General features: G+C 45.2%; 1 protein-coding gene across 2 annotated transcripts in view; it reads left to right on the plus strand.

Moving 5' to 3' along the window:
- LOC120065685 (inositol 1,4,5-trisphosphate receptor type 1-like) overlaps positions 1-24,149 on the plus strand; it is a 133,213-nt gene that overhangs the window by 87,875 nt on the left and 21,189 nt on the right. For both annotated transcript variants that reach the window (XM_039016756.1, XM_039016757.1), the window contains 14 exons: positions 1,980-2,169; positions 2,484-2,740; positions 3,505-3,705; positions 4,065-4,175; positions 5,924-6,019; positions 6,133-6,270; positions 8,466-8,564; positions 9,193-9,385; positions 15,919-16,041; positions 20,265-20,440; positions 20,938-21,102; positions 21,188-21,377; positions 21,604-21,696; positions 23,348-23,487. In XM_039016756.1, coding sequence (XP_038872684.1) covers positions 1,980-2,169; positions 2,484-2,740; positions 3,505-3,705; positions 4,065-4,175; positions 5,924-6,019; positions 6,133-6,270; positions 8,466-8,564; positions 9,193-9,385; positions 15,919-16,041; positions 20,265-20,440; positions 20,938-21,102; positions 21,188-21,377; positions 21,604-21,696; positions 23,348-23,487 — 2,172 coding nt within the window. The remainder of the gene's footprint in view (positions 1-1,979; positions 2,170-2,483; positions 2,741-3,504; positions 3,706-4,064; positions 4,176-5,923; positions 6,020-6,132; positions 6,271-8,465; positions 8,565-9,192; positions 9,386-15,918; positions 16,042-20,264; positions 20,441-20,937; positions 21,103-21,187; positions 21,378-21,603; positions 21,697-23,347; positions 23,488-24,149) is intronic.

Genomic DNA, 24,149 nt, shown 5'->3' on the forward strand with positions numbered 1-24,149 from the left:
TCTTCCTTCCGTGTTGTGTTATTGGCGCAGACCATGACATAATGTTATTTTCCCAAGATATGTTTAGAAACCTGTTCAAGATAGTAGTGTTCCAGAGAATTGGAAACTGATAGGCAATACTAGTCAGCAAACTGACAAATTCCTACATATGTGCAGATAGAGCCACAGAGCAACAGCCAAGTTGCCCTGACAGGGTTTTTCCTTAGCCAGCTCTATTCCTGCTGCTGTTGTTGTTTTCTTGGACATTGTCATAAGGCAGTCAGGTGTTGCCATAATTATTGTCATCCAAGCGATCTGAGATGAAATTACTTGTTTATGGTCACAGTCATGAGGGTTTTTAAGGTAATGAGGGTTTTCCCGTTTTGAACTGGGTAATGTTGTTATAAAGTTGCTTGGTGGAGGTTTGCCTGCTTACATAACCACTGCTGATTTCTGATCACTATCAATGAATGACAGTGGGTTTGTCAACAAGATTCTCTTAACCACATGCGTTCCTTTTTACACTTTTGTTGTTTATTGGGAAGTTATTTTAAAGGGGTAGAAAATACTTCAGTTAACTTAATCTGATCTTTGTGCTTACTCTCGGGTCATGGTTACTGGTGGAATTCTATGAGTACTGTTTAATGTTAATGCACAGTTTTACTATAACATTTTCTGGTTTTCCTTTAACTTCTGTATACTGTATGTTCCATTATCTCAGACGGAGGGACTTCAATGAGTTGAGTCTCAACTTGGAAAGAATGCTGGTTATGTAAGAGGTTTTCAAACTGCCCCAGAATTCATGCGATAACTCCTGCCCGCCTCTGGTCTCCCCTCCCTCCCTCTTCCCTCTCACACCAAGCACACACTTCGTGCCACTCGGATGCTCAAAAAGTAGGGCAGGATTTTCCACCTCTTCTTTACCTTCATTTTCCCCCTTGTTATCTGATGTAACAGTGTTTGGGCTGAGGCTCGTTTGCAGTGGCTCCCTCCCTTCAACCACTCAGCTGATTGCAAGCCTTATGTAAGGAGGGAAAATGGGACTGGATAATAGCAGCTGGAAAAAGCAAAGTCCTATGCATGGAAGAAAAAGTTGTCAAATTAATGTGCAAAAAAATACATTTGTTTTATAGGTTTTGCAGTGCTAGACTATAAACATAAAGTCCTATACTTTCACTTGAAGAGTTTTGTTTTGGTGAAAAGTACTTGATGCTGAATTTGGTTAAAGCCACCTTTGTTGACAAACTTGAGTTGACAAACTTTCTGTGATTGCTGTGTACCTGGCTGTGTTTGCTGTATGACTTTGTGTACAGTGCAGCCTGCCCTGCACAGTGCCAGTAGAGTTGTGCCCTTTGGGCAGAGAGCAGATGGTGTGAAAACAGGTGAGCACATGGAGGCACTCCAGGTTATTTCCTTGGCAGAGGGCTGAGGGTTATTTAACAGAGCTTCAGCGAGAGAGAGCCTCTGGGTGCATAGCAGACAGACAGACAGACGGAGCGACGTGGTCAAACTGCCAACAAACGGAACAACAAATATACCCGACCTTTGAGCTGTTTACCTTACATTTACATTTACATTTTAGTCATTTAGCAGACGCTCTTATCCAGAGCGACTTACAGTAGAGTGCATACATTTTATTACATTTTACATACTGAGACAAGGATATCCCTACCGGCCAAACCCTCCCTAACCCGGACGACGCTATGCCAATTGTGCGTCGCCCCATGGACCTCCCGGTTGCGGCCGGCTGCGACAGAGCCTGGGCGTGAACCCAGAGACTCTGGTGGCGCAGCTAGCACTGCGATGCAGTGCCCTAGACCACTGCGCCACCCGGGAGGCCTTGTATTGCTTATAATTGGAAACATGTAGATTATATGACAACATTATCATAATACCTCACTATGAATCCCTCTCACTACCACTTCCCATATAAACACAGAATGAACTAAAAAAAAAAACTCTTACATCCGCATTTACTTGTTCTTCTTGTCTGTCTTCAGAAATCCTTCTTCATGCGCCTGACGGGAGAAAACAAGTCAGAGATGTTCTTCAAGGTGTTCTATGAGAGGATGAAGCTGGCCCAGCAGGAGATCAAGGCCACTGTGACCGTCAACACCAGCGACCTGGGCAGCAAAAAGAAAGAAGAGGAGCCCCCGGACAAGGACACGTCCACCGCTAAAGGAAAGAAAGGTCAGGGTAGCAGGCCTGGTGTGAACAACATCCTGTTCCTGTCTACTGAGACAGTCAATCCAGTGAATTTACTGCACTCAGAACACGGCACAAATCATACATCAGTCATTCACAAACACATACAGCTGTTTCACACTGCAGTGCAAATTGGGGCCCAATGATGAAGCTCACGTTCTGTGACAGCTACAGCTCTGCTCCTGTGTGCAATGTGCAGTGAGACTCTCCCATGTCTTACTCTGTTGTACTCTGGTGCCCTTCGGTGTGTGTCTCTCTGAATTCTCCTGTTCCTCTCTCTACAGGGATGGAGGTGGCAGTGGTGTCTACGGTGGCGGTTGCCGTGGTGACGGAGGAGGTCAAGGAGCAACTGGTGGAGGCCTCCACGGTCACTAAGAAGGCGTTCACAAGGTACCGGCGTGAGGCCGAGGCCGAGGAGCACCTGGCTGCCGCTGAGGGTCAGGGCCCCAGCACTCCAGACGACCAGGAAGGGGAGATGAGTGTCATTATCACCATCATGCAGCCCATCCTGCGGCTCATGCAGCTGCTGTGTGAGAACCACAACAGGGAGCTGCAGGTTGGTCAGCCACACCACCAGGGGGCACTACTCTGGTTTACGTTACACAATTTAGTTATTAAAGGGGGGCTGTGATGGTTGCTCAGGCCCCATGGCACACTTACCGTTTCAGTGCTGGTAAATTTCCATCACCAGATCTTTATACAGAAATGAAACCATATGGTGAAAATAGACATCCGTTGGAACAACGTGATGCAACTGTTTCCATATCTGGTAGCACTTGGTCTGGTTTCACTATGAGGACGATTGTGTTTGGAAATGGGGACGTCCAATACCTCAGACTGACAGTGAACTTCCCCCACTAACATCCTCTGTGCAGTAAGGTCAAGGCGCCACATTATTGACAGATAGCTGGATGCTGAATCACCGTAGCTCGTCATCAGTTGTGTAGTTATATGGCCTGGCTGGATTGATCCTGAGCCAAACACACAGTGGGCTAAAATTATCAGGATTTAATGTCACTGACATGTTTAGACTCACGAGTTAATGATGTGTCTCATCATTAGATAAACCAGCCATTGAATTAAACTCTTAGGAAGAAAGCAACCGTAACAGGTAGCCTTTTTAACACAGCACATTAAACATTGATAATTGGTCATTTCTGATGATATTATACTCAAAAGCCAGTACTTTTGAATTTCAGTGGAATAAACCCATTTGTTCATAGAGGGATCTAAGCTTATTGTTCATATTGCCAATGTTTAGAATGAACATATGAATTAGTGTGTCTCTAACTTTGAGTCGTGTGTAACTTTCCTCTCCAGAACTTCCTACGGTGTCAGAACAACAAGAACAACTATAATCTGGTGTGTGAGACACTGCAGTTCCTGGACTGTATCTGTGGCAGCACCACGGGAGGCCTGGGGCTACTGGGACTCTACATCAATGAGAAGAACGTAGGCCTCATCAACCAGACAGTAGAGAGCCTCACAGAGTACTGCCAGGGACCCTGCCATGAGAACCAGGTGGGCATACACACACACACACACACACACCGATTCTACCTAGATCAAAAGCTTTGTTTTATATGTGCACATGCAGTATCATGAAACGTTGCTGTCAAATGACCCAGTGTTTGCCTATAACTGATGGTTCTATTTCAGTAATTGCAAGGTTGGTCTTATTTGGCAGTGCTTTATTTGGCTTTTACATTCTCTTTACAAGCCCAGCTAGGTCCCAGTACACAGCTGCATGCTAAGAGAAGGCTTTCCTTGCAGGATCATGTCAGACTAAACTAAACCCTTTTTGTAATATTGTTTTCTGGTAAATGTCACATCAGTCCCAGAGAGGAATGCAAAAAGTTTCCTGTCTGTTTCTCTGTCAGAACTGCATCGCCACTCATGAATGCAACGGTATCGACATCATCATCGCTCTGATCCTCAACGACATCAACCCCCTGGGCAAGAAGAGGATGGACCTGGTGCTGGAGCTTAAGGTATGGACACCCTGTCTTGTTTTGATAGTCATGTTGCACCCTGTTATGTTTTCCTTCATTATCCATTTGGCATATTTCTTTGTTTTGTATTTGTAATCAAGGTAATTAAGGTAATTTCTAATCAAGTAATTAAGGCAGTTACACAATTTTAAAAACATTACAATACATTTACAACAGATTTCACAACACATTAAGTGTGTGCCCCAAGCCTCTACTCTACTACCACATATCTCCAACACAAAATCCATGTGTGTGTGTATAGTGCGTATGTTATTGTGTGTGTGAATGCATGTGTCTGTTTGTGTTGCTTCACAGTCCCCGCTGTTCCATAAAGTGTATTTTTATCTGTTTTTTTAATCTAATTTTACTGTTTGCATGAGTTACTTGATGTGGAATAGAGTTCCATGTAGTCATGGCTATATGTAGTACTGTGCGCCTCCCATAGGCTGTTCTGGACTGTGAAGGGACCTCTGGTGGCATGTCTTGTGGGCTATGCATGGGTGTCCGAGCTGTGTGCCAGTAGTTCAGACAGACAGCTTGGTTCATTCAACATGTCAATACCTCTCACAAATATAAGTAGTGATGAAGTCAATCTCTCCTCCACTTTGAGCCAGGAGAGATTGACATGCATATTATTAATGTTCGTTTTCTGTGTACATCCAAGGGCCAGCTGTGCTGTCCTGTTCTGAGCCAATTGCAATTTTCCTATGTCCCTCTTTGTGGCACCTGACCACCTGAGTGAACAGTAGTCCAGGTGCGACAAAACTAGGGCCTGAACGACCTGCCTTGTTGATAGTGCTGTTAAAAAGACAGAGTAGCGCTTTATAATGCACTGACTTCTCCCCATCTTAGCTGCTGTTGTATCAACATGTTTTGACCATGACAGTTTACAATCCAATGTTACCCCAAGCAGTTTAGTCACCTCAACTTGCTCAATTTCCACATTATTTATTACAAGTTTTTGAAATATTTAGGACTAACTTATTTGTTACCACCAATTCTGAAACTAACTGCAGCTCTTTGTTAAATGTTGCAGACGTGTCAGTCGCTGTAGTAGCTGACCTGTATAGTGTTCAGTCATCCGCATCCGCTTTACTCAAAGCCAGTGGCATGTCATTAATAAAGATTGAAAAAAGTAAGGGGCCTACACAGCTACCCTGGGGAATTCCTGATTCTACCTGGATTATTTTGGAGAGGCTTCTATTAAAGAACCCCCTCTGTGTTCTGTTAGACAGGTAACTCTTTATCCACAATATAGCATGGGGTATAAAACTATAACACATACGTTTTTACAGCAGCAGACTATAATTGATGTCAAAAGCCACACTGGTGTCTAACAAAACAGCCCCCATAATCGTTTAATCATCAATTTCTCTCAGCCAATCATCAGGAATTTGTGTAAGTGCTGTGCTTGTTGAATGTCCTTCCCTATAAGCGTGCTGAAAGTCTGTTGTCAATTTGTTTACTGTAAAATAGCATTGTATCTGGTCAAACAAAATTTTTCCCAAAGTTTACTAAGGGTTGGTAACGGGCTGATTGGTCGGCTATTTGAGCCAGTAAAGGGGGCATTACTATTCTTATGCAGCGGAATGACTTTTGCTTCCCTCCAGGCCTGAGGGCACACACTTTCTAGTAGGCTTAAATCTTTGTTTCAATGCATTTTTTAACCTTCAGCACTCATGACAACCTGAATGTTATCCATCCTCCTGATGTTCTGTCTCCCTTGCACCTCTCTCTTTCTGTTCCAGAATAATGCATCCAAGCTCCTCTTGGCCATCATGGAGAGTCGCCATGACAGTGAGAACGCAGAGAGGATACTATACAACATGAGGCCCAAAGAACTGGTGAGTGGCATATACAGTATTGGTTGCAAGATGCACATGCAGCACAGCATGGCACAGAGGACAATATTAAGGCGAAGTTATCTGACGGTCTGGTTTGTGACGTTCATGTGCAGGTGGAGGTGATAAAAAAGGCCTACATGCAGGGGGAGGTGGAGCCGAATGAGCCTGCTGAGGAAGATGAAGATGGCGAGGAAGAGCATGCAGCCTCTCCACGAAACGTGGGCCATAACATCTACATCCTGGCTCATCAGGTACTGTAGATCACTTACTGGCTGCATGCAACTGTCCACCCCCATACAGTACCCCTGTAATAGCTACACAACCTATAGTCATAATTACATCAGAGCACTACCCTCCTTGCTTCCACCCTAACCCCCCTGAGGCACAATACAGCTCTATGCACGATTGTGTCTATTCATGTAGTTATGTGGGTGAACAACACCGACAGTTACAGTTCATTCGGAAAGTATTCAGACCCCTTGACATTTTCCACATTTTGTTACGTTAGTCTTATTCTAAAATAGATTTTTTTTAAATGATCATCAATCTGCACAAAATATCCCATAATGACAAAGCAAAAACAGTTTTTCAGGCCAATTTTAGCAAATTATAAAAAATAAAAAACTGAAATATTACATTTTGCATAAGTATTCAGATCCTTTACTCAGTACTTTGTTGAAGCACCTTTGGCAGCAATTACAGTCATCTTGGGTATGACGCTACAAGCTTGACACACCTGTATTTGGGGAGTTTCTCCCATTCTTCTCTGCAGAGCCTCTCAAGCTCTGTCAGGTTGGATGGGGAGCGTTGCTGCACAGTTATTTTCAGGTCTCTCCAGAGATGTTCGATCGGGTTTAATTCCGGGCTCTGGCTGGGCCACTCAAGGACATTCAGAGACTTGTCCCAAAGCCACTCCTGCACTGTCTTGCCTGTGTGCTTAGGGTCGTTGTTCTGTTGGAAGGTGAACCTTCGCCCCAGTCTGAGATCCTGAGCACTGTGGAGCAGGTTTTCATCAACGATCTCTCTGTACGTTGCTCTGTTCATATTTCCCTCGATCCTGACTAGTCTCCCAGTCCCTGCCAATGAAAAACATCCCCACAGCATGATGCTGCCACCACCATGCTTCACCGTAGGGATGGTACCAAGATTCCTCCAGATGTGACTCTTGGCATTCAGGCCAAAGAGTTCAAACTTGGTTTCATCAGACCAGGGAATCTTGTTTCTCATGGTCTGAGAGTCCTTTAGGTACATTTAGGCAAACTCCAAGCGGGCTGTCATGTGCCTTTTACTGGCCAATCTACCATAAAGGCCTGATTGGTAGAGTGCTGCAAAGATGGTTGTCCTTCTGGAAGGTTCTCCCATCTCAACAGAGGAACTCTAGAGCTCAGTCAAAGTGACCATCGGGTTCTTGTTCATCTCCTTAACCAAGGCCCTTCTCCCCCGATTGCTCAGTTTGGCTGGGTGGCCAGCTCTAGGAAGAGTATTTTATAATGTTTTACCCCTTTTTCTTCACAATTTCGTGATATCCAATTGGTAGTTATAGTCTTGTCCCATCGCTGCAACTCCCCTACGGACTCGTCATAGGCGAAGGTCAAGAGCCATGCGTCCTCCGAAACACGACCCTGCCAAGCCGCACTGCTTCTTGACACACTGCCTGCTTAACCCGGAAGCCAGCCGCACCAATGTGTCGGAGGAAACACCGTCTAGCTGGTGACCGAAGTCAGCTTGCAGGTGCCCGGCTCGCCACAAGGAGTCGCTAGAATCGCGATGGGACAAGGAAATCCCGGCCAGCCAAACCCTCCCCTAACCCGGACGACGCTGGACCAATTGTGCACCGCCTCATGGGTCTTCCAATCATGGCCGGCTGTGACACAGCCTTTGATCGAACCCGGTCTGTAGTGACGCCTCAAGCCCTGCAATGCAGTGCCTTAGACCGCTGCGCCACTCGGGAGGCCACCTATAGGAAGAGTCTTGGTAGTTCCAAACTTCTTCCATTTAAGAATGATGGAGGCCACAGTGTATTTAATCAATTTTATAATAAGGCTGGAATGTAACAAAATGTGGAGAAAGGGACGGGGTCTGAATACTTTCCAAAAGCACTGTATGTAGGTGAAAATGTTTATGCCAATGCATGATGCCCTGCAGGCTAGTGGGTGAACACTGAGCAGAGTCTACATCCTGTACTTGGAGCACAAAGACAAACCGTGCCATGTACTGTCAGACACTGCAGTGATCTGAAATCAGTGTTAGTCACCTGTCCCCACACCTAGCACATTCCATGCCAACTGCCAGATAAAATGAAGAAATATAGACACAAAAACATGAAGTTGGTCACTTAGAAAACCCTGATCGTCAATTTTGACTTATGTCTGTACCATGAATATTCACAACTATAATGTGGTACATCACCTGACGACATTGGTACATTCATACAATGTTGTTCCAGTTGGCCCGCCACAACAAGGAGCTGCAGGCCTTGTTGAAGACCTATGGGGAGGGGGATGAAGCCCTGGAGTTCTATGCCAAGCACACAGCTCAGATTGAGGTCAGTCATTTTAGTCTGATTCAGGAGAGTCAGCCATTGTGGCTCTGCCACTGCCGGTGTCCTCTCCCTGCACTGAAAAGTTCAATTTTGTCCACTGTGTTTTTACTTTGTCATTTTCTGTTCCCCTGTGTTCACTATGGTGGATTGCAACATGTATTTGTCATAAATATGTTTTGACTTTTTATTACCCTACTCATGTGACAGTCATGTTATTTTTCTTGGCCTGCTTTTCACACTGTTAGTATTTTGTTAGCATATGAAAATGACTAGCAGCTTTGGTATGTTTGCACCTGTTCCACTGTGTGCTCAGCAAGGGGAAAGAATGCTGTCTGTTGACAATGCAGAAAACCTCAAACGTGGAAGAGCTTATCAAATTAGTGTAAGGTGTTGCACAGTGCTTTTATACACACAGCCACTTATACACACTCTCTACTCCTCTTATGGTGTATAACATTACTGTTGCTAAAAAATGTCTTAGCCATTTTGCAAGGGGAAGAATAGGAACCAACATGCCACTATCTAACCATAAAGTTTGGGGCCTACCTAGTCCAGGACCTAGAGTTGCCCGTCCCCCCCTGAGAGAGAATGTCTGTGACAGGCAGCGTTGGCTGCATGTGGTTGTGTCCAGATTGTGCGGCTGGATCGCACCATGGAGCAGATAGTCTTCCCTGTGCCCAACATCTGTGAGTTCCTCACCAACGAGTCCAAGCTGCGGGTGTACTACACCACGGAGCGCGATGAGCAGGGCAGCAAGATCAACGACTTCTTCCTACGCTCCGAGGACCTCTTCAACGAGATGAACTGGCAGAAGAAGCTGCGAGGTACTCAAGAGCCAACCACTGGTAACGCAAACACGGTTCCCTGTGCGTCCCTTTCCCTACCTCTCTATACTAGGTACCTGCTTTACATGCCCTCAGCCCTCACTGACCCCTACAGGCCCTTCAGGAGACCCCCCAGGCTGGGTCGGGTTCTCCCTGCGTGGGCCAGAGACCCACACTGAATCCTGGATGGAAGGGAGGGGAGAGGGCATGTAAAGGTTGTATGTTAAGTTAGAGCACCTAACATAAAGTGGATAAAGGCTAAGATATTTACAGTGTAAGGTTGGAGTGAAATGTTTACATGACAGAGGGAGAATTGTTGAGAATGTGGGTGTGGCTTTCTGCAACGTCTCATAAAGAATTAGGAAATGCTTGATTGACTCCTGTTCACCCCCACACATACCACTGTTTTCACAAGCAGCTACTGTACTGTACTTTTGTTTATGTTTCCAGCCCGTACATTCACATATAGTTACTTATGATGGGTTGTTGTTTATGTCAGGTGAGAATTCATCTTTCTTATCACAGAAACACACGCACACACGCACACAATCAGATGGGATATATTTGGATTGTTTACTACACTGAGTACATGCCATGGCCCTGTCTCATAGGGAGTGAATAGATAGAGGCTGAGTTGCTCTGAGAATGGGGTGTAATGGGATTGTAGGTCAGTCTGGGTGGGTCTCGACCAGGGAGAGTCAGTCCAGGATCCAGCAGACCATCAGACACAACTGCTGACCCCAGGCCCACAAGGGTTCAGGCAGCACAGACTGAGAGCAATCAGGTAGTCCCCTGTCATGAGCCATCTATAGGACTGCTGGAGAGTGTGGTGGAGGACAGGACCAGATTAGGCCTACTTGATGAATGGGAACCAGATGCCATGAGAGGGACTGGGGGAGAGACTGATTCAATAGATTGGGAGAATAAATTATTTTTTGTGAAGGTAGAGAGTTAGACACTTAGAGATTAAGATTAGTGTTCTCAGAATCTGTTTGCAAACAGTATAACACCCTAAGCCTCATGGGAGGTTCAAAAAATGAAGAAAAAAAACAGTCCTACAATAACTCATGGTGTGATTGTTGATGCCCTCATCTCAAGTCCACCCACAAAACATCCCCCATGTTACACATTCAGTAGGGCGTCTCCCTATTGACACATAGTTCCTGATTCTTCCACCCCCCCTCTCAGGCTGTGATCGCTGTATGACTGCACTCTTTGTTTCCTCAATGGGAGCGTGTTTCTGCCTGCCTGTCTGTCACTCTGTGAGCCCTGTACTGTTTATAAAAGTCCCCACCCTCAGTTCCTCTTTTCAAATGAAGAAGCTGCCTCCAAAATAGCAGCGGCCGCGTAACCGTCCGACCCCCTGATCAAAGACCATGTGGGCAGAAGGCGAGGCGAGCATTGCTTATGTTGGCCGGGGAAGGGATTGGCTGTTATGAGAGTCCAAGTTGGATGTTCAAATCCATGGATCAAGTACTGAACACACTCCAAAATCACCCCATAGGATTTATGTACACTAAATAAGCCTGCTAATTGGCTTAGCCCCCTTTCCATTATTTAAATTATGTTTTTGCTTTGTTGTTTAGTGTGTATTTGAACCTTGCAAATTGCCTATCTCACCCTACCCTTATCTATTTAAAAATAAACCGATTGTGAACCTAGAATTAACCTTCAGTTTGGATACATTCTTATTTTATTTCACCTTTATTTAACCAGGTAGGCTAGTTGAGAACAAGTTCTCATTTACAACTGCGACCTGGCCAAGATAAAGCAAAGCAGTTCGACACATGAAACAACACAGAGTTACACGTGGAATAAACAAACATACAGTAGAAAAGTCTATATACAGTGTGTGCAAATTAGGTAAGATAAGGGAGGTAAGGCAATAAATAGGCCATGGTGGCGAAGTAATTACAATATAGCAAATAAACACTGGAATGGCAGATGTGCAGAAGATAAATGTGCAAGTAGAGATACTGGGGTGCAAAGGAGCAAGATAAATAAATACAGTATGGGGATTAGGTAGTTGGATGGGCTATTTACAGATGGGCTATGTACAGGTGCAGTGATCTGTGAGCTGCTCTGACAGCTGGTGCTTAAAGCTATTGAGGGAGATATGTGTCTCCAGCTTCAGTGATTTTTGCAGTTCGTTCCAGTCATTGGCAGCAGAGAACTGGAAGTAAAGGCGGCCAAAGGAATTGGCTTTGGGGGTGACCAGTGAGATATACCTGCTGAAGCGCGTGCTACGAGTGGGTGCTGCTATCGTGACCAGTGAGCTGAGATAAGGCGGGGCATTACCTAGCAGAGACTTGTAGATGACCTGGAGCCAGTGGGTTTGGCGACGAGTATGAAGCGAGGGCCAGCCAACGAGAGCATACAGGTCGCAGTGGTGGGTAGCATATGGGGCTTTGGTGACAAAACGGATGGCACTGTGATAGACTGCATCCAATTTGTTGAGTAGAGTGTTGGAGACTATTTTGTAAATGACATCGCCAAAGTCGAGGATCTGTAGGATGGTCAGTTTTACGAGGGTATGTTTGGCAGCATGAGTGAAGGATGCTTTGTTGCGAAATAGGAAGCCGATTCTAGATTTCATTTTGGATTGGAGATGCTTAATGTGAGTCTGGAAGGAGAGTTTAGAGTCTAACCAGACACCTAGGTATTTGTAGTTGTCCACATATTCTAAGTCAGAACCGTCCAGAGTAGTGATGCTGGACGGGCGGGCAGGTGCGGGCAGCGATCGGTTGATGAGCATGCATTTAGTTTTACTTGCATTTAAGAGCAGTTGTAGGCCACGGAAGGAGAGTTGTATGGCATTGAAGCTCGTCTGGAGGTTAGTTAACACAGTGTCCAAAGAAGGGCCAGAAGTATACAGAATGGTGTCGTCTGCGTAGAGGTGGATCAGAGAATCACCAGCAGCAAGAGCGACATCATTGATGTATACAGAGAAGAGAGTCGGCCCGAGAATTGAACCCTGTGGCACCCCCATAGAGACTGCCAGAGGTCCCGACAACAGGCCCTCCGATTTGACACACTGAACTCTATCAGAGAAGTAGTTGCTGAACCAGGCGAAGCAATCATTTGAGAAACCAAGGCTGTTGAGTCTGCCGATAAGAATGTGGTGATTGACAGAGTCGAAAGCCCTGGCCAGGTCGATGAATACAGCTGCACAGTATTGTCTCTTATCGATGGCGGTTAAGATATCTTTTAGGACCTTGAGCGTGGCTGAGGTGCACCCATGACCAGGTCTGAAACCAGATTGCATAGCAGAGAAGGTACGGTGGGATTCGAAATGGTCGGTAATCTGTTTGTTAACTTGGCTTTCGAATACCTTAGAAAGGCAGGGTAGGATAGATATAGGTCTGTAGCAGTTTGGGTCTAGAGTTTCTCCATGTTTGAAGAAGGGGATGACCACGGCTGTTTTCCAATCTTTGGGAATCTCAGACGACATTAAAGAGAGGTTGAACAGGCTAGTAATAGGGGTTGCAACAATTTCGGCAGATAATTTTAGAACGAGCGGGTCCAGATTTTCTAGCCCAGCTGATTTGTAGGGGTCCAGATTTTGCAACTCTTTCAGAACATCAGCTATTTGGGTGAAGGAGAAATGGGGGAGGCTTGGGCGAGTTGCTGTGGGGGGTGCAGGGCTGTTGACCGGGGTAGGGGTAGCCAGGTGGAAAGCCTGGCAAGCCTTAGAAAAATGCTTATTGAAATTCTCAATTATAGTGGATTTATCGGTGGTGACAGTGTTTCCTAGCCTCAGTGCAGTGGGCAGCTGGGAGGAGGTGCTCTTATTCTCCATGGACTTTACAGTGTCCCAGAAGTTTTTTGAGTTTGTGCTACAGGACTGTCTGTGTATATTGGTTCCTAACTTCCCTGAAAAGTTGCATATCACGGGGGCTATTCGATGCTAATGCAGAACGCCACAGGATGTTTTTGTGCTGGTCAAGGGCAGTCAGGTCTGGAGAGAACCAAGGGCTATATCTATTCCTGGTTAAAAAAAAATTTAATGGGGCATGCTTATTTAAGATGGTGAGGAAGGCACTTTTGAAGAATAACCAGGCATCCTCAATTGATGGGATGAGGTGAATATCTTTCCTGGATACCCGGGCCAGGTCGATTAGAAAGGCCTACTCGCTGAAGTGCTTTTGGGAGCGTTTGACAGTGATGAGGGGTGGTCGTTTGACCGCAGACCCATTACGGATGCAGGCAATGAGGCAGTGATCGCTGAGATCTTGGTTGAAAACAGCAGAGGTGTATTTGGATGGCAAGTTGGTTAGGATGATATCTATGAGGGTGCCCATGTTTACGGCTTTGGGGTTGTACCTGGTAGGTTCATTGAAAATTTGTGTGAGATTGAGGGCATCAAACTTAGATTGTAGGATGGCCGGGGTGTTAAGCATGTCCCAGTTTAGGTCACCTAGCAGCACGAGCTCTGAAGATAGATGGGGGGCAATCAGTTCACATATGGTGTCCAGAGCACAGCTGGGGGCAGAGGGTGGTCTATAGCAAGCGGCAACAGTGAGAGACTTGTTTCTGGAAAGGTGGATTTTTAAAAGTAGAAGCTCGAATTGTTTGGGTACAGACCTGGATACTAAGACATAACTCTGCAGGCTATCTCTGCAGTAGATTGCAACACTGCCCCCTTTGGCAGTTCTATCTTGTCGGAAAATGTTATAGTTAGGGATGGAAATTTTAGGGGTTTTGGTGGCCTTCCTAAACCAGGATTCAGACACGGCTAGGACATCAGGGTTGGCAGAGTGTGCTAAAGCAGTGAATAAAACAAACTTAGGAAGGAGGCTTCTAATGTTAACATGCATGAAACCAAGGCTTTTACAGTTACAGAAGTCAACAAATGAGAGCACCTGGGGAATAGGAGTGGAGCTAGGCACTGCAGGGCCTGGATTAACCTCTACATCACCAGAGGAACAGAGGAGAAGTAGGATAAGGGTACGGCTAAAGGCTATAAGAACTGGTCGTCTAGTACGTCCGGAACAGAGAGTAAAAGGAGCAGGTTTCTGGGAGCGATAGAATAGATTCAAGGCATAATGTACAGACAAAGGTATGGTAGGATGTGAGTACAGTGGAGGTAGGCCTAAGCATTGAGTGATGATGAGAGAGATATATTGTCTCTAGAAACATCCTTTAAACAAGGTGATGTCATTGCATGTGTGGGAGGTGGAACTAAAGGGTTGGCTAAGGTATATTGAGCAGGGCTAGAGGCTCTACAGTGAAATAAGACAATAATCACTAACCAGAACAGCAATGGACAAGGCATATTGACATTAAGGAGAGGCATGCGTAGCCGAGTGATCATAAGGGTCCAGTGAGTAGTGAGTAGTGAGGCTGGTTGGAGACACGGCGATTCAGACAGCTAGCGGGCCGGGGCTAGCAAGTTAGCAGAAGGGCCTCAGAGGGACGACGCGACGGGGGAAGTCTGTCCGCGGCAAGCAGGCTAAAGACATTAAAATGGAAACACTGCTCTGGTGTGTATTAGCTCATGTAACCATTGTATGTGGTACTATCATCATCACGCTTTGATTATTTGAATCAACTCTCTAGTGCAAGGGCAAAACCAAAATGTGCACCCCTTGGGGTCCCCAGGACTGAGTTTGAGAAATGCTGCCCTACTGGGTTGAATGCTTCAGCTGACACAAAAAAGGCAAACAATTCAGTGAAGTGAAGACGTGCCACTGGGGTGTATTATTTGCTGCGAGAAAAACTGATAAGTGAATCACCCAATCACCCATGATGTTTGGGTACCAGCTAACAGTAACCTTCCTACAACTGTAACCAAATACAAAATTGCCCCCCCCCCCCCCCCCCTTTCAAAAATGTCATACTAGACATAATTCTAACCCCTAGTGGTATGTCTTATATTTGAGATTTAGCTCTAGATGCAATTGTGATTTTTGAAGGGATACTTCAGGATTTTCCCCAGAGTCAGATAAACTTGTAGATAAAATGTTTGCCTCTGTGCCCAGTATGAAGGAAGTTGGAGGTAGCTTTGTGAGCAAATGCTAACTAATGTTAGCGCAATGACTGGAAGTTCTATGGGTATCTACTAATAGATATTATAGACTTCCAGTCATAGCACTAACATTTGGTTAGCAGTTGTGTTAGCGCTAGTTAGCAACTTCTTTAAAACTGCATACAGGGACATAAAAATGGTATCCTTGAGTTCATCTGACTCCTGAAGTATCCCTTTAAGAACCTCTGCATTGTGCATAGTAATATTAATAATGTATTACATTTACAAAGTGCTTTTCATTATACAGAATGATCTCAATGTGCGTAAGAGGACAATCCTCCAATGAATGCTCTGTCAATTGTGTTTACGCACTATAGATACTGTACGTGTATGTGCATCTCCTGTGATGTGTTCTGTGAATCTTGTCTACGTTTGGCGAGTGCAGCAGTATTGTGATGGTGGTGTAGTTGTAGTAGTGAATGCACTGCGATGTTTTCTGGTGTAGAGGTGGTCCTAATGACTATGTATTGACCGTGTGTGTTGGCCCTCTTCGTCCCTTCTCCAGCCCAGCCCATTCTATACTGGTGCTCTCGTAATATGTCCTTCTGGAGCAGCATCTCCTTCAACCTGGCCGTGCTCATGAACCTGCTGGTGGCCTTCTTCTACCCTCTGGAAGGAATCCGCGGAGGTCAGTGAGTTCTCTCCTCCTTCTCCCCTACCTTCTCTCTCGCTCAGCTAAATAGTCTGCAGGGTATCTGTGCCAAACGATGGCTGATCTCTGTATGTGTTCTCTGTTTAATTCTACAAGTGTGACTGTTACCAAACAGGATATTGAAGCAAATGACAACAGACCATTAAAGCAAGGGAACTACATTACAACGCACATTACACACAAACTCAAGTTGTTTGGGAAGGTGAATGGAGCATAAACTGGGTCACCACTGTTTTCAAGTTGTGTTTGTAAAGCTATATTATGAGTGCATCAAGGTTATGTGGCTACCTATTCCACACAATGTCTTTGAGATAATTATTTGGATATTTAAAACAATTCCTTTCATACATTTATGAAGGTAACCTTTACCTCTGATCTGTGATGCAAGGCTGGATTCATGTCTCATGCCTGTGGTTCTGGTGTTACTGGCATCACTTATTAATGTCAGGTCCTCTGAATCAGGCCCTGACCTGATTATTGATATGGGGTTTGAGCTAAACGCACACACGCACACACACATTAAATTAATTAACCTGTCACCAGACTCCTGTCTTCACTCTGATGCTGACGAGTCTTCAGTCAGGATCCATGGTATCTGTTTCTCAAGTTTCACGTTTTATTGTCACATGCACAGAATACAGCAGGTGCTAGCTAGCCAACTACGGCTAACTTACAGTCACGTCAAACAGTGCAGCCAGAATAACAACAGTAGCTGCATTTGGCTGTTTTCTAGTGACATTTATTTGGATACATCCATAACAATTAGCTAATGAGGCACGATTTCGCCTGGCATAGAAAATGTGCTCTCTTGTTAGAACACTGTGGTTCAGAGGAGCTAGCCAACAACACAGCTAACACAATAACTTCAAACTGAAGCTGGAAACACTACAAACTAGCTACACTTCATTTTGTTTTACCTTTTTTCAATTGACATTTCTTTGTGTATATCCATAAAATTGTGCTGATTAATGATTTCGACTGGCTGAGAAAGGCTGCCTACCTCTATCTCTCGTACCGACCACTACACGTTCATTACTAGGGGACAGTTGGAGATCGAATTTGAATATTGAAACAATGTTGCAAATGTCGGAGAGACAGACAGTAAGGTTTAATACAGCTCTGCTGTTAAAAACTAAATGTTAGTCTAAAATAAATGTGAGATAGTGTCTAGATGCTTTTTATAGTGGAGATCACGTTTATAACTTCCCTGCTCGGCTGATGAGAAAGTTGATTGCGCAGTCAGATGGAACAGAGTAAATAGGCATTTTAATGTCATAGATTTAGCCTGTGGTAACTTGTGGAATAGACACCGGCTGGAACAAGGAGACGAGGAGAAAGGACATGAGAAGTATGCAATTGAGATCTTACCATCTTATAGGATCAGTGCATTTCACTGTGCCCCAGACTGTGAAATTTGACATTTCCTTAGGAACATATGGTCAGGCAAGAGCATAGCCACTCATTAGGCTTAGGTGTTGAACATGGCATAATTGAGCTGCTCTAGTGGTTGGTCCAGGCGGGGCTTCGAATTGATTTCAAGCTTTTAAATCTTGTATTTTACCTTCACTGTATGCCAGTGTGCAGGGGGAAACTGTTGCCTCTGTGCAATGTCAAGGACTGAATAAACAGGATTTATTTAGTCATTTTAGAGACATTTTCACATAACTGCCTTTTCTCTCCAGCTCTCTCGCCATCTCTCCCTCTTCATGCCTGATCGCAGTGTTAGTCTGTGGTGATGTGTAAAGCACAGCCCCGGTCATTAAGGCCTTTATTGTTCCAGGGCAGAGTTGCCGAGAGAAGACCCACATTGTGACTCGCATAAACTTTACATTGTTCTGTCTGGGGTCAAGCGGCGCAGTCCCTTTTGTTCTGAACAGAGAGAGAGAGAGAGAGAGAGAGAGAGAGAGAGAGAGAGAGAGAGAGAGAGAGAGAGAGAGAGAGAGAGAGAGAGAGAGAGAGAGAGAGAGAGAGAGAGAGAGAGAGAGAGAGAGAGAGAGAGAGAGAGAGAGAGAGAGAGAGAGAGAGAGAGAGAGAGAGAGAGAGAGAGAGAGAGAGAGAGAGAGAGAGAGAGAGAGAGAGAGAGAGAGAGAGAGAGAGAGAGAGAGAGAGAGAGAGAGAGAGAGAGAGAGAGAGAGAGAGAGAGAGAGAGAGAGAGAGAGAGAGCTTTTAGCTAGAATACATTCATGTGGTTTCCAGTGTCTTCAAAGAGATTAGCATCAGACTGTAGGGTTCAGCTCAGGACATCAGCGAGGGGGGAAATGATGTCGGCTTAACTTTTGTGGGCTCCCTAGTGACGCAGCGGTCTAAGGCACTGCATTTCAGTGCTAGAGGGATCACTACAGACCCTGGTTCGATTCCAGGCTGTTTCACACCTGGCCGTGTTTGGGAGTCCCATAGGGTGGCGCACAATTGGCCCAGCGTCGTCCGGGCTAGGGCCTGGCCGGGGTAGGCCATCATTGTAAATAAGAATTTGTTCTTAACTGACTTGCCTAGTTAAAAAAAAGATATATTAACGATGTAGCCAGCCATCATGTGCATAAAAGCTCGGCTCTCAAATCATTATTACGCAATAGTAAATCTTAAACGCATATACAATTAATTGGTCCATAATAATGTCTCTCCGGATGTATGCCAGCTCTGATGCTGCTCGTTGTTAATGTTCAAACCAGCTGCTTGTAAAAGAGAAGTGAACTTCAGTGGCCTGGTAGACTTTTACGACTTAAAACAAAGCTGGTTTCTCTAAAGGTCCTGTGCATTTACAGTAGTGAGCCTTGCCCAGAGCTCAGCTGATGCACTCTCCTATAAAACAAGTCAGAAAAAGCAGAGCAGTCATTCCATAGTGCGCTGCTTGTCCCAGTCTGCTCAAGACTTCCCACGGAAGTGTTTGTCTGGAGAGGACCTGGTTGAGCTCTATGCTTCGTACCTCTCCACTCTTCCGGAGTTGGGTCAGTGTGGCATGGCTGGCATAGCAGCTGCCTGTTAGGAGGGAGAGTACTTTGGCCTAACTTAGCCATGTTAACAGATGAAAATCCTCTCTTTTGACCACGTGTCCACTCTGAGAATCTGCTTTGAAGTCTGTTCCCACAGACCTGCCTGTTTGGCCTTTCAAGATATCAGACAATGTGTGTAAAGGAGTTGAGCAGTGGCTGCATCCTGCTCTCATCCTGCTTTACTGGGGTAGTGGAATCTTTTGGACTTTTTGGAGAGAAAGGAATGGGGTTTGGAGAGGAGGCCTGTGACGTCCATTCCTCCCTCCGTGGTGGCGGAGTCTAGTTCCCTGGCGTGCTGTCAGCCGGCAGGCCTGGGATCCCTCCCAGACCATCCCTCCTGAATTTCTCAGGAGCCAGGGGTATTTTTAGCGGACACAGTTATGTAACGAGCACCTGTCATGTGATCTCTCCACGGAGAAGAGAGAGGCACGGACAGGGAGGGAGTGTGAGGAAGCTCAAAACTCTCTGGCTGGGGCCTGAAAGTGAATACGGCAAAGACGGCTGACCTCGTTTTCAGCTTAACACACACACACACACACATGCACAGATGTGTACACACACACACACACACACACACACACACACACACACACACACACACACACACACACATACACACACACACACACACATACATACATACATACATACATACATACATACATACATACATACATACATACATACATACAAACAGTTCTCCGACTGACTTTGTCCTTGTGTTGCACAGAACAGAGCTGGGACTAAGCCACCAAGTTAGTGCCAGGTAAGCTCATTATGAAGCTTCACTGAGCCACAACGTTCTGATGTCACACTTTCCGTATTATGTAACGTTTTAGAGCTCTGCCTCATCTCCCTGGGGAGATGAATGTGTCTGAACATGTCCAACAGGTGAAATTACTGCAGAGGGATATCCCTCACTGGAGGCCAAGAACATATTATTGTTTGCCTGTTAATACTATCATTACAGCAGTTGGATGAGCAAGTGCTTGTAGTGTTGGCTGCTTTTTTCTTTTGATTCAACATTCAATGTAAACAGATCTTTAACTGGATCTACTTTTAAAAGTGATGTAATTTACAGTAAACCTATGTGTTACTGTAGGTATATTCCAAGTAGGCATCTTACATGGACAACACTATCCACGTCCCATCCCTCCCTCCTTTTTAACCCTACTCTTGCCTTTATCCTCTCCCACCTCCTCTCGCCAGGTACCCTGGATGGTCACCTGTCAGCTCTGCTGTGGATCGCCATGCTGGTGTCCCTGGCCATCGTCATCATCCTGCCTCAGCCCCACGGCGTCCGGGTCCTCATCGCCTCAACCATCCTCCGCCTCATCTTCTCTGTGGGCCTGGAGCCAACCCTCTTCCTCCTAGGGGCCTTCAACGTAAGTGTGTCTGCAAGTGTGTGTGCCTCTGTGACTGGATGGGTTTCTGGTCAGTGGGTCCTTGCTTTTACGCCTGCCACGTTAGGTTACAGTAGCCTCTGTGCCCTCAAACGCCCCGCCCAGTGTCCTCACCTCACCCGTATGTGAGGTGTGTAGTGCGTCACTGTGGGATTCCACAGAGCTGTGGCACTCTTGTCAACTAGTCCAACTAAACACTAAATGACATGTCTTCTAATGAATAAATACCTGTTGGATAGATGCATGACTCATGCTTTTACACAACATATTTTTAAGTCACTGATGTCAACTTTACTGTGTTCAAGTCTACCTCTTGTTGACCTGTATCTATGCCAGTCTCTCTAAGTTGGTTGTGTTTGTCTGCTATGCCTGGTTGTTTCTGAATATCTCTACTTTGTTTTTGCATACCAGTATTTACCTTTTAAATTAACCTGGCAAAGTTGTTGCTCAATCCCTCCATGTTTTCCACTGTTCCTCAGGTGGGCAATAAGATGATCTTCTTGATGAGTTTTGTGGGGAACAGAGGGACGTTCACGCGGGGCTACAAGGCCATGATCATGGATGTAGAGTTCCTCTACCACCTCCTCTACCTGATCATCTGTAGTCTGGGCGTCTTCGTCCATGTCTTCTTCTACAGTCTGCTTGTAAGAACTGGACTCACTCACTCACTCAATCACTCAGCCCCCCTGCTTCCCACTAAGCTGTGTTTTTCTCTTGTTTCTCCTGCAGCTCTTTGACCTGGTGTACAGGGAGGAGACGCTGCTGAATGTGATCAAGAGTGTAACCCGTAATGGCCGCTCCATCCTGCTGACAGCCGTGCTGGCTCTCATCCTGGTCTACCTCTTCTCTATCGTGGGCTACATCTTCTTCCAGGATGACTTTCTCCTTAACATTGACAGGATACCTAATAAAACACTTGGTAAGGTCAAAGAGCAGGCGCTCCCTATGTCACTTAAAGTTCCCAAACAGAATGGCTTCCTCAGTCTATCCTCCCCACCCTGATTGTCACATTTAAAACTTGCACCAGGTTTCCTGCTATAAATTAAGTCTGTAAGGCCTAATATGGTCCCTCGTTTGCAATAGACAATACTGAGCCAAAAAAGGCACAACAGTTTCTCCTGACCCTATGTTTTCCTGTTTGGCAGAGAGTGGAGCCAGTATGGTGGGAGAGTTCCTATCAGCAGAAGTGTGTCGGAAGGACAGTGGGGAGAACTGCTCCACGGAAGCTGTTGTGGATGGTATGTGCTCAAGAGAAAGGGAAATGTGTGTGCGCGGGCTTCTGCATCCTCACAGACCCCTAAGTCTACCCTCCTCCAGAGGAGAAGCTTCCCATAGTTCCACTGAGCCGTAAATGTGTGCGGCCGGGCAGTCATGAGATTAGGCCTGGTTTAGGGAGGGGCATGAGTACTTGAGTACTCGAATGACATCAAAACTCCATCTTTAACCAGAAATCTTTTTTCTTTTCAAATACTGTAGAACTATTTGTCAAATGTATTTCATAACTCTTGTCAAAGTTAAATGTGTTACATTGAGATAGAGCGGGGTTAACTATCACATTATAACTTCTTTATTTAAAATTGAAAAATATAAATGGCAAATGCTTCTGATTGGCTGTGGGGGGGCTGTTTCAAGCTCATAGCGAGAAGTGGGCACTATCAGCATGGCCGCCAAATGGTGTGAGGTTTCGAAGTATTTTGATCAAACTGATGAAATTTGACCCATGTGCAATGCAAACTATGCAATATCAAGCTCTCCTATCACAGCACAACTAGCTCCATGAGATATCATATACACAAAGAAACGTTGAAAGAAGGGGGCCAAGCAGCAGAAATCTTGCATCACTTCTTTTGCCACTGCAAAGCGCCACTGTGATCCCTTACTTAAACTACCTTTTATGTAGTCCTTTTGATTCAAGCTAGCGGCACGGCTGAGGTTACTGCCTTTTTGAAGATTGTGTTCCACGGTGTAATATAAACAGTTGATATTACGTTTTCAATAAATGTATCTTAAATTGCACCCTTTTTTTTGTCAATATATGTGAGGACATTTTGCAATTAGGATTTGTTATCTGTAATGGTTATGATAAATTAGGCATTGTTGTGCACAGTTGGCATATAGATAAATGGCAGGTAGCCTAGCGGTTAGGAGTGCTGGGCCAGTATCCAAAAGGTTTCTGTTTCGAATCCCTGAGCCTACTAGGTGAAACATCTGTCTGTGCCCTTGAGCAAGACACCTAACCCTGGGCTAGGGGAAGCACACAGGGACTTAGGCCATGCCGTGTGTGTCTGCTGCTGGAGGACCAGGATCCAGAGGAAGGGGAGAAGAGGTCAGGGGTTAATTGCCATCAGGCACAGGGCAGGTTGACGGGTTCGCTCTGAGAGGGCGCAGGGGGCAGCTTGTTGGGATCCAGGCATTCTAACGGACCCTGTAAGACTTCTTTAGAAGAATCTCCCAAATCAAAGACGACCTACATGCTGCCTTAATGTGCTCAGACAACCTTGTATGAACCTTGTCAGGCTCTGGAGAGTCTGGGTTCAAACCTCATGGAGGCCACTGCCACCATCACCACCATCCAAATTAATGATGCTTGTCTGGTGACTTGTTGTTTTGTGAGAACAGTTTGGAAGGGTCAGATCGGTATTGTCTGTGGTTCCTGTGCTGGGATGAGACAGGCAGTGGAAGTTTCTTTTGAGTGAGATGTTTTGTTTGCACAACATTTTCCAAATTGACTAGTTATTGTTTTTTCCTCAAGGCAGAATTTGCTATGAGGTCTTGTATATGAGAAATGTGGATTTGAGTTAGAGGATGTGGATTAAAAGGGTTTGTGGATTTGTTGTGGATATACTATGTGCAATACATGTCCCTGATGTCCCTCTGTAGCTGCCATAGCCACCCAGCCGTCGGCGGTAGTGATCGAGGACAAGGAGCGGTCATGTGACTCTCTGCTCATGTGTATTGTCACTGTCTTGAGTCACGGCCTGAGGAGTGGAGGTGGTGTGGGGGACGTCCTGCGGAAGCCATCCAAAGAGGTACGCAAATGCCCATGTTGAACACAACACCTAAGGCTGGTACAATTATCTTATAATTGTGTTACTGACAATTATGGACAATAACCGTGAACTAAAAATAATAATTGTCCTATTACATTCATTTTAGGAGAAGTGGGGATTCAACTTTATATTGAAGTGGATATACCAGTTTACCCAGTAGTAGTTTTTTATTTTTACATGAAGTGGGTAAAGTTGGTAATTGTTTTACGAGCAGAACGGCACGGTCGGGAGGAGAAGCTTAATTTCAAAAACTTCCAAGCGGTAAAAAACATTCGTTTTTGAGACAGGGGTGTCACCAAAGCTGCGTTGTATTCGTAACTTGTTTTCAAAGATGCATTACAAGTTCAAAACATTTTTCAACAAAAATGACACACATGACAATAACCGTGACCATTTGCATGACAAGTAATCGTTACCCAAAATTCCATAATTGTCACAGCCCTAACAACACCAAACCATTTACATGTCCCACAGTTCCAGACTTGGGAAGAAACAAATACATTTTAGCTTCACTACAATCTCAATTATTGGGACAACTTTGCTGCAGTCGTGTTTCTTAGCCGCAGTCGTCTTTGATAGTTGACTATTTGTAATATTCAGATGTGTGTTATCAAACGTTTTTTTCTGTCTTCTGTGTCTTT

The sequence above is a fragment of the Salvelinus namaycush genome, chromosome 20 (genome assembly GCF_016432855.1).
Source record: "Salvelinus namaycush isolate Seneca chromosome 20, SaNama_1.0, whole genome shotgun sequence".
NCBI classification, from domain to species: Eukaryota; Metazoa; Chordata; class Actinopteri; order Salmoniformes; family Salmonidae; genus Salvelinus; species Salvelinus namaycush.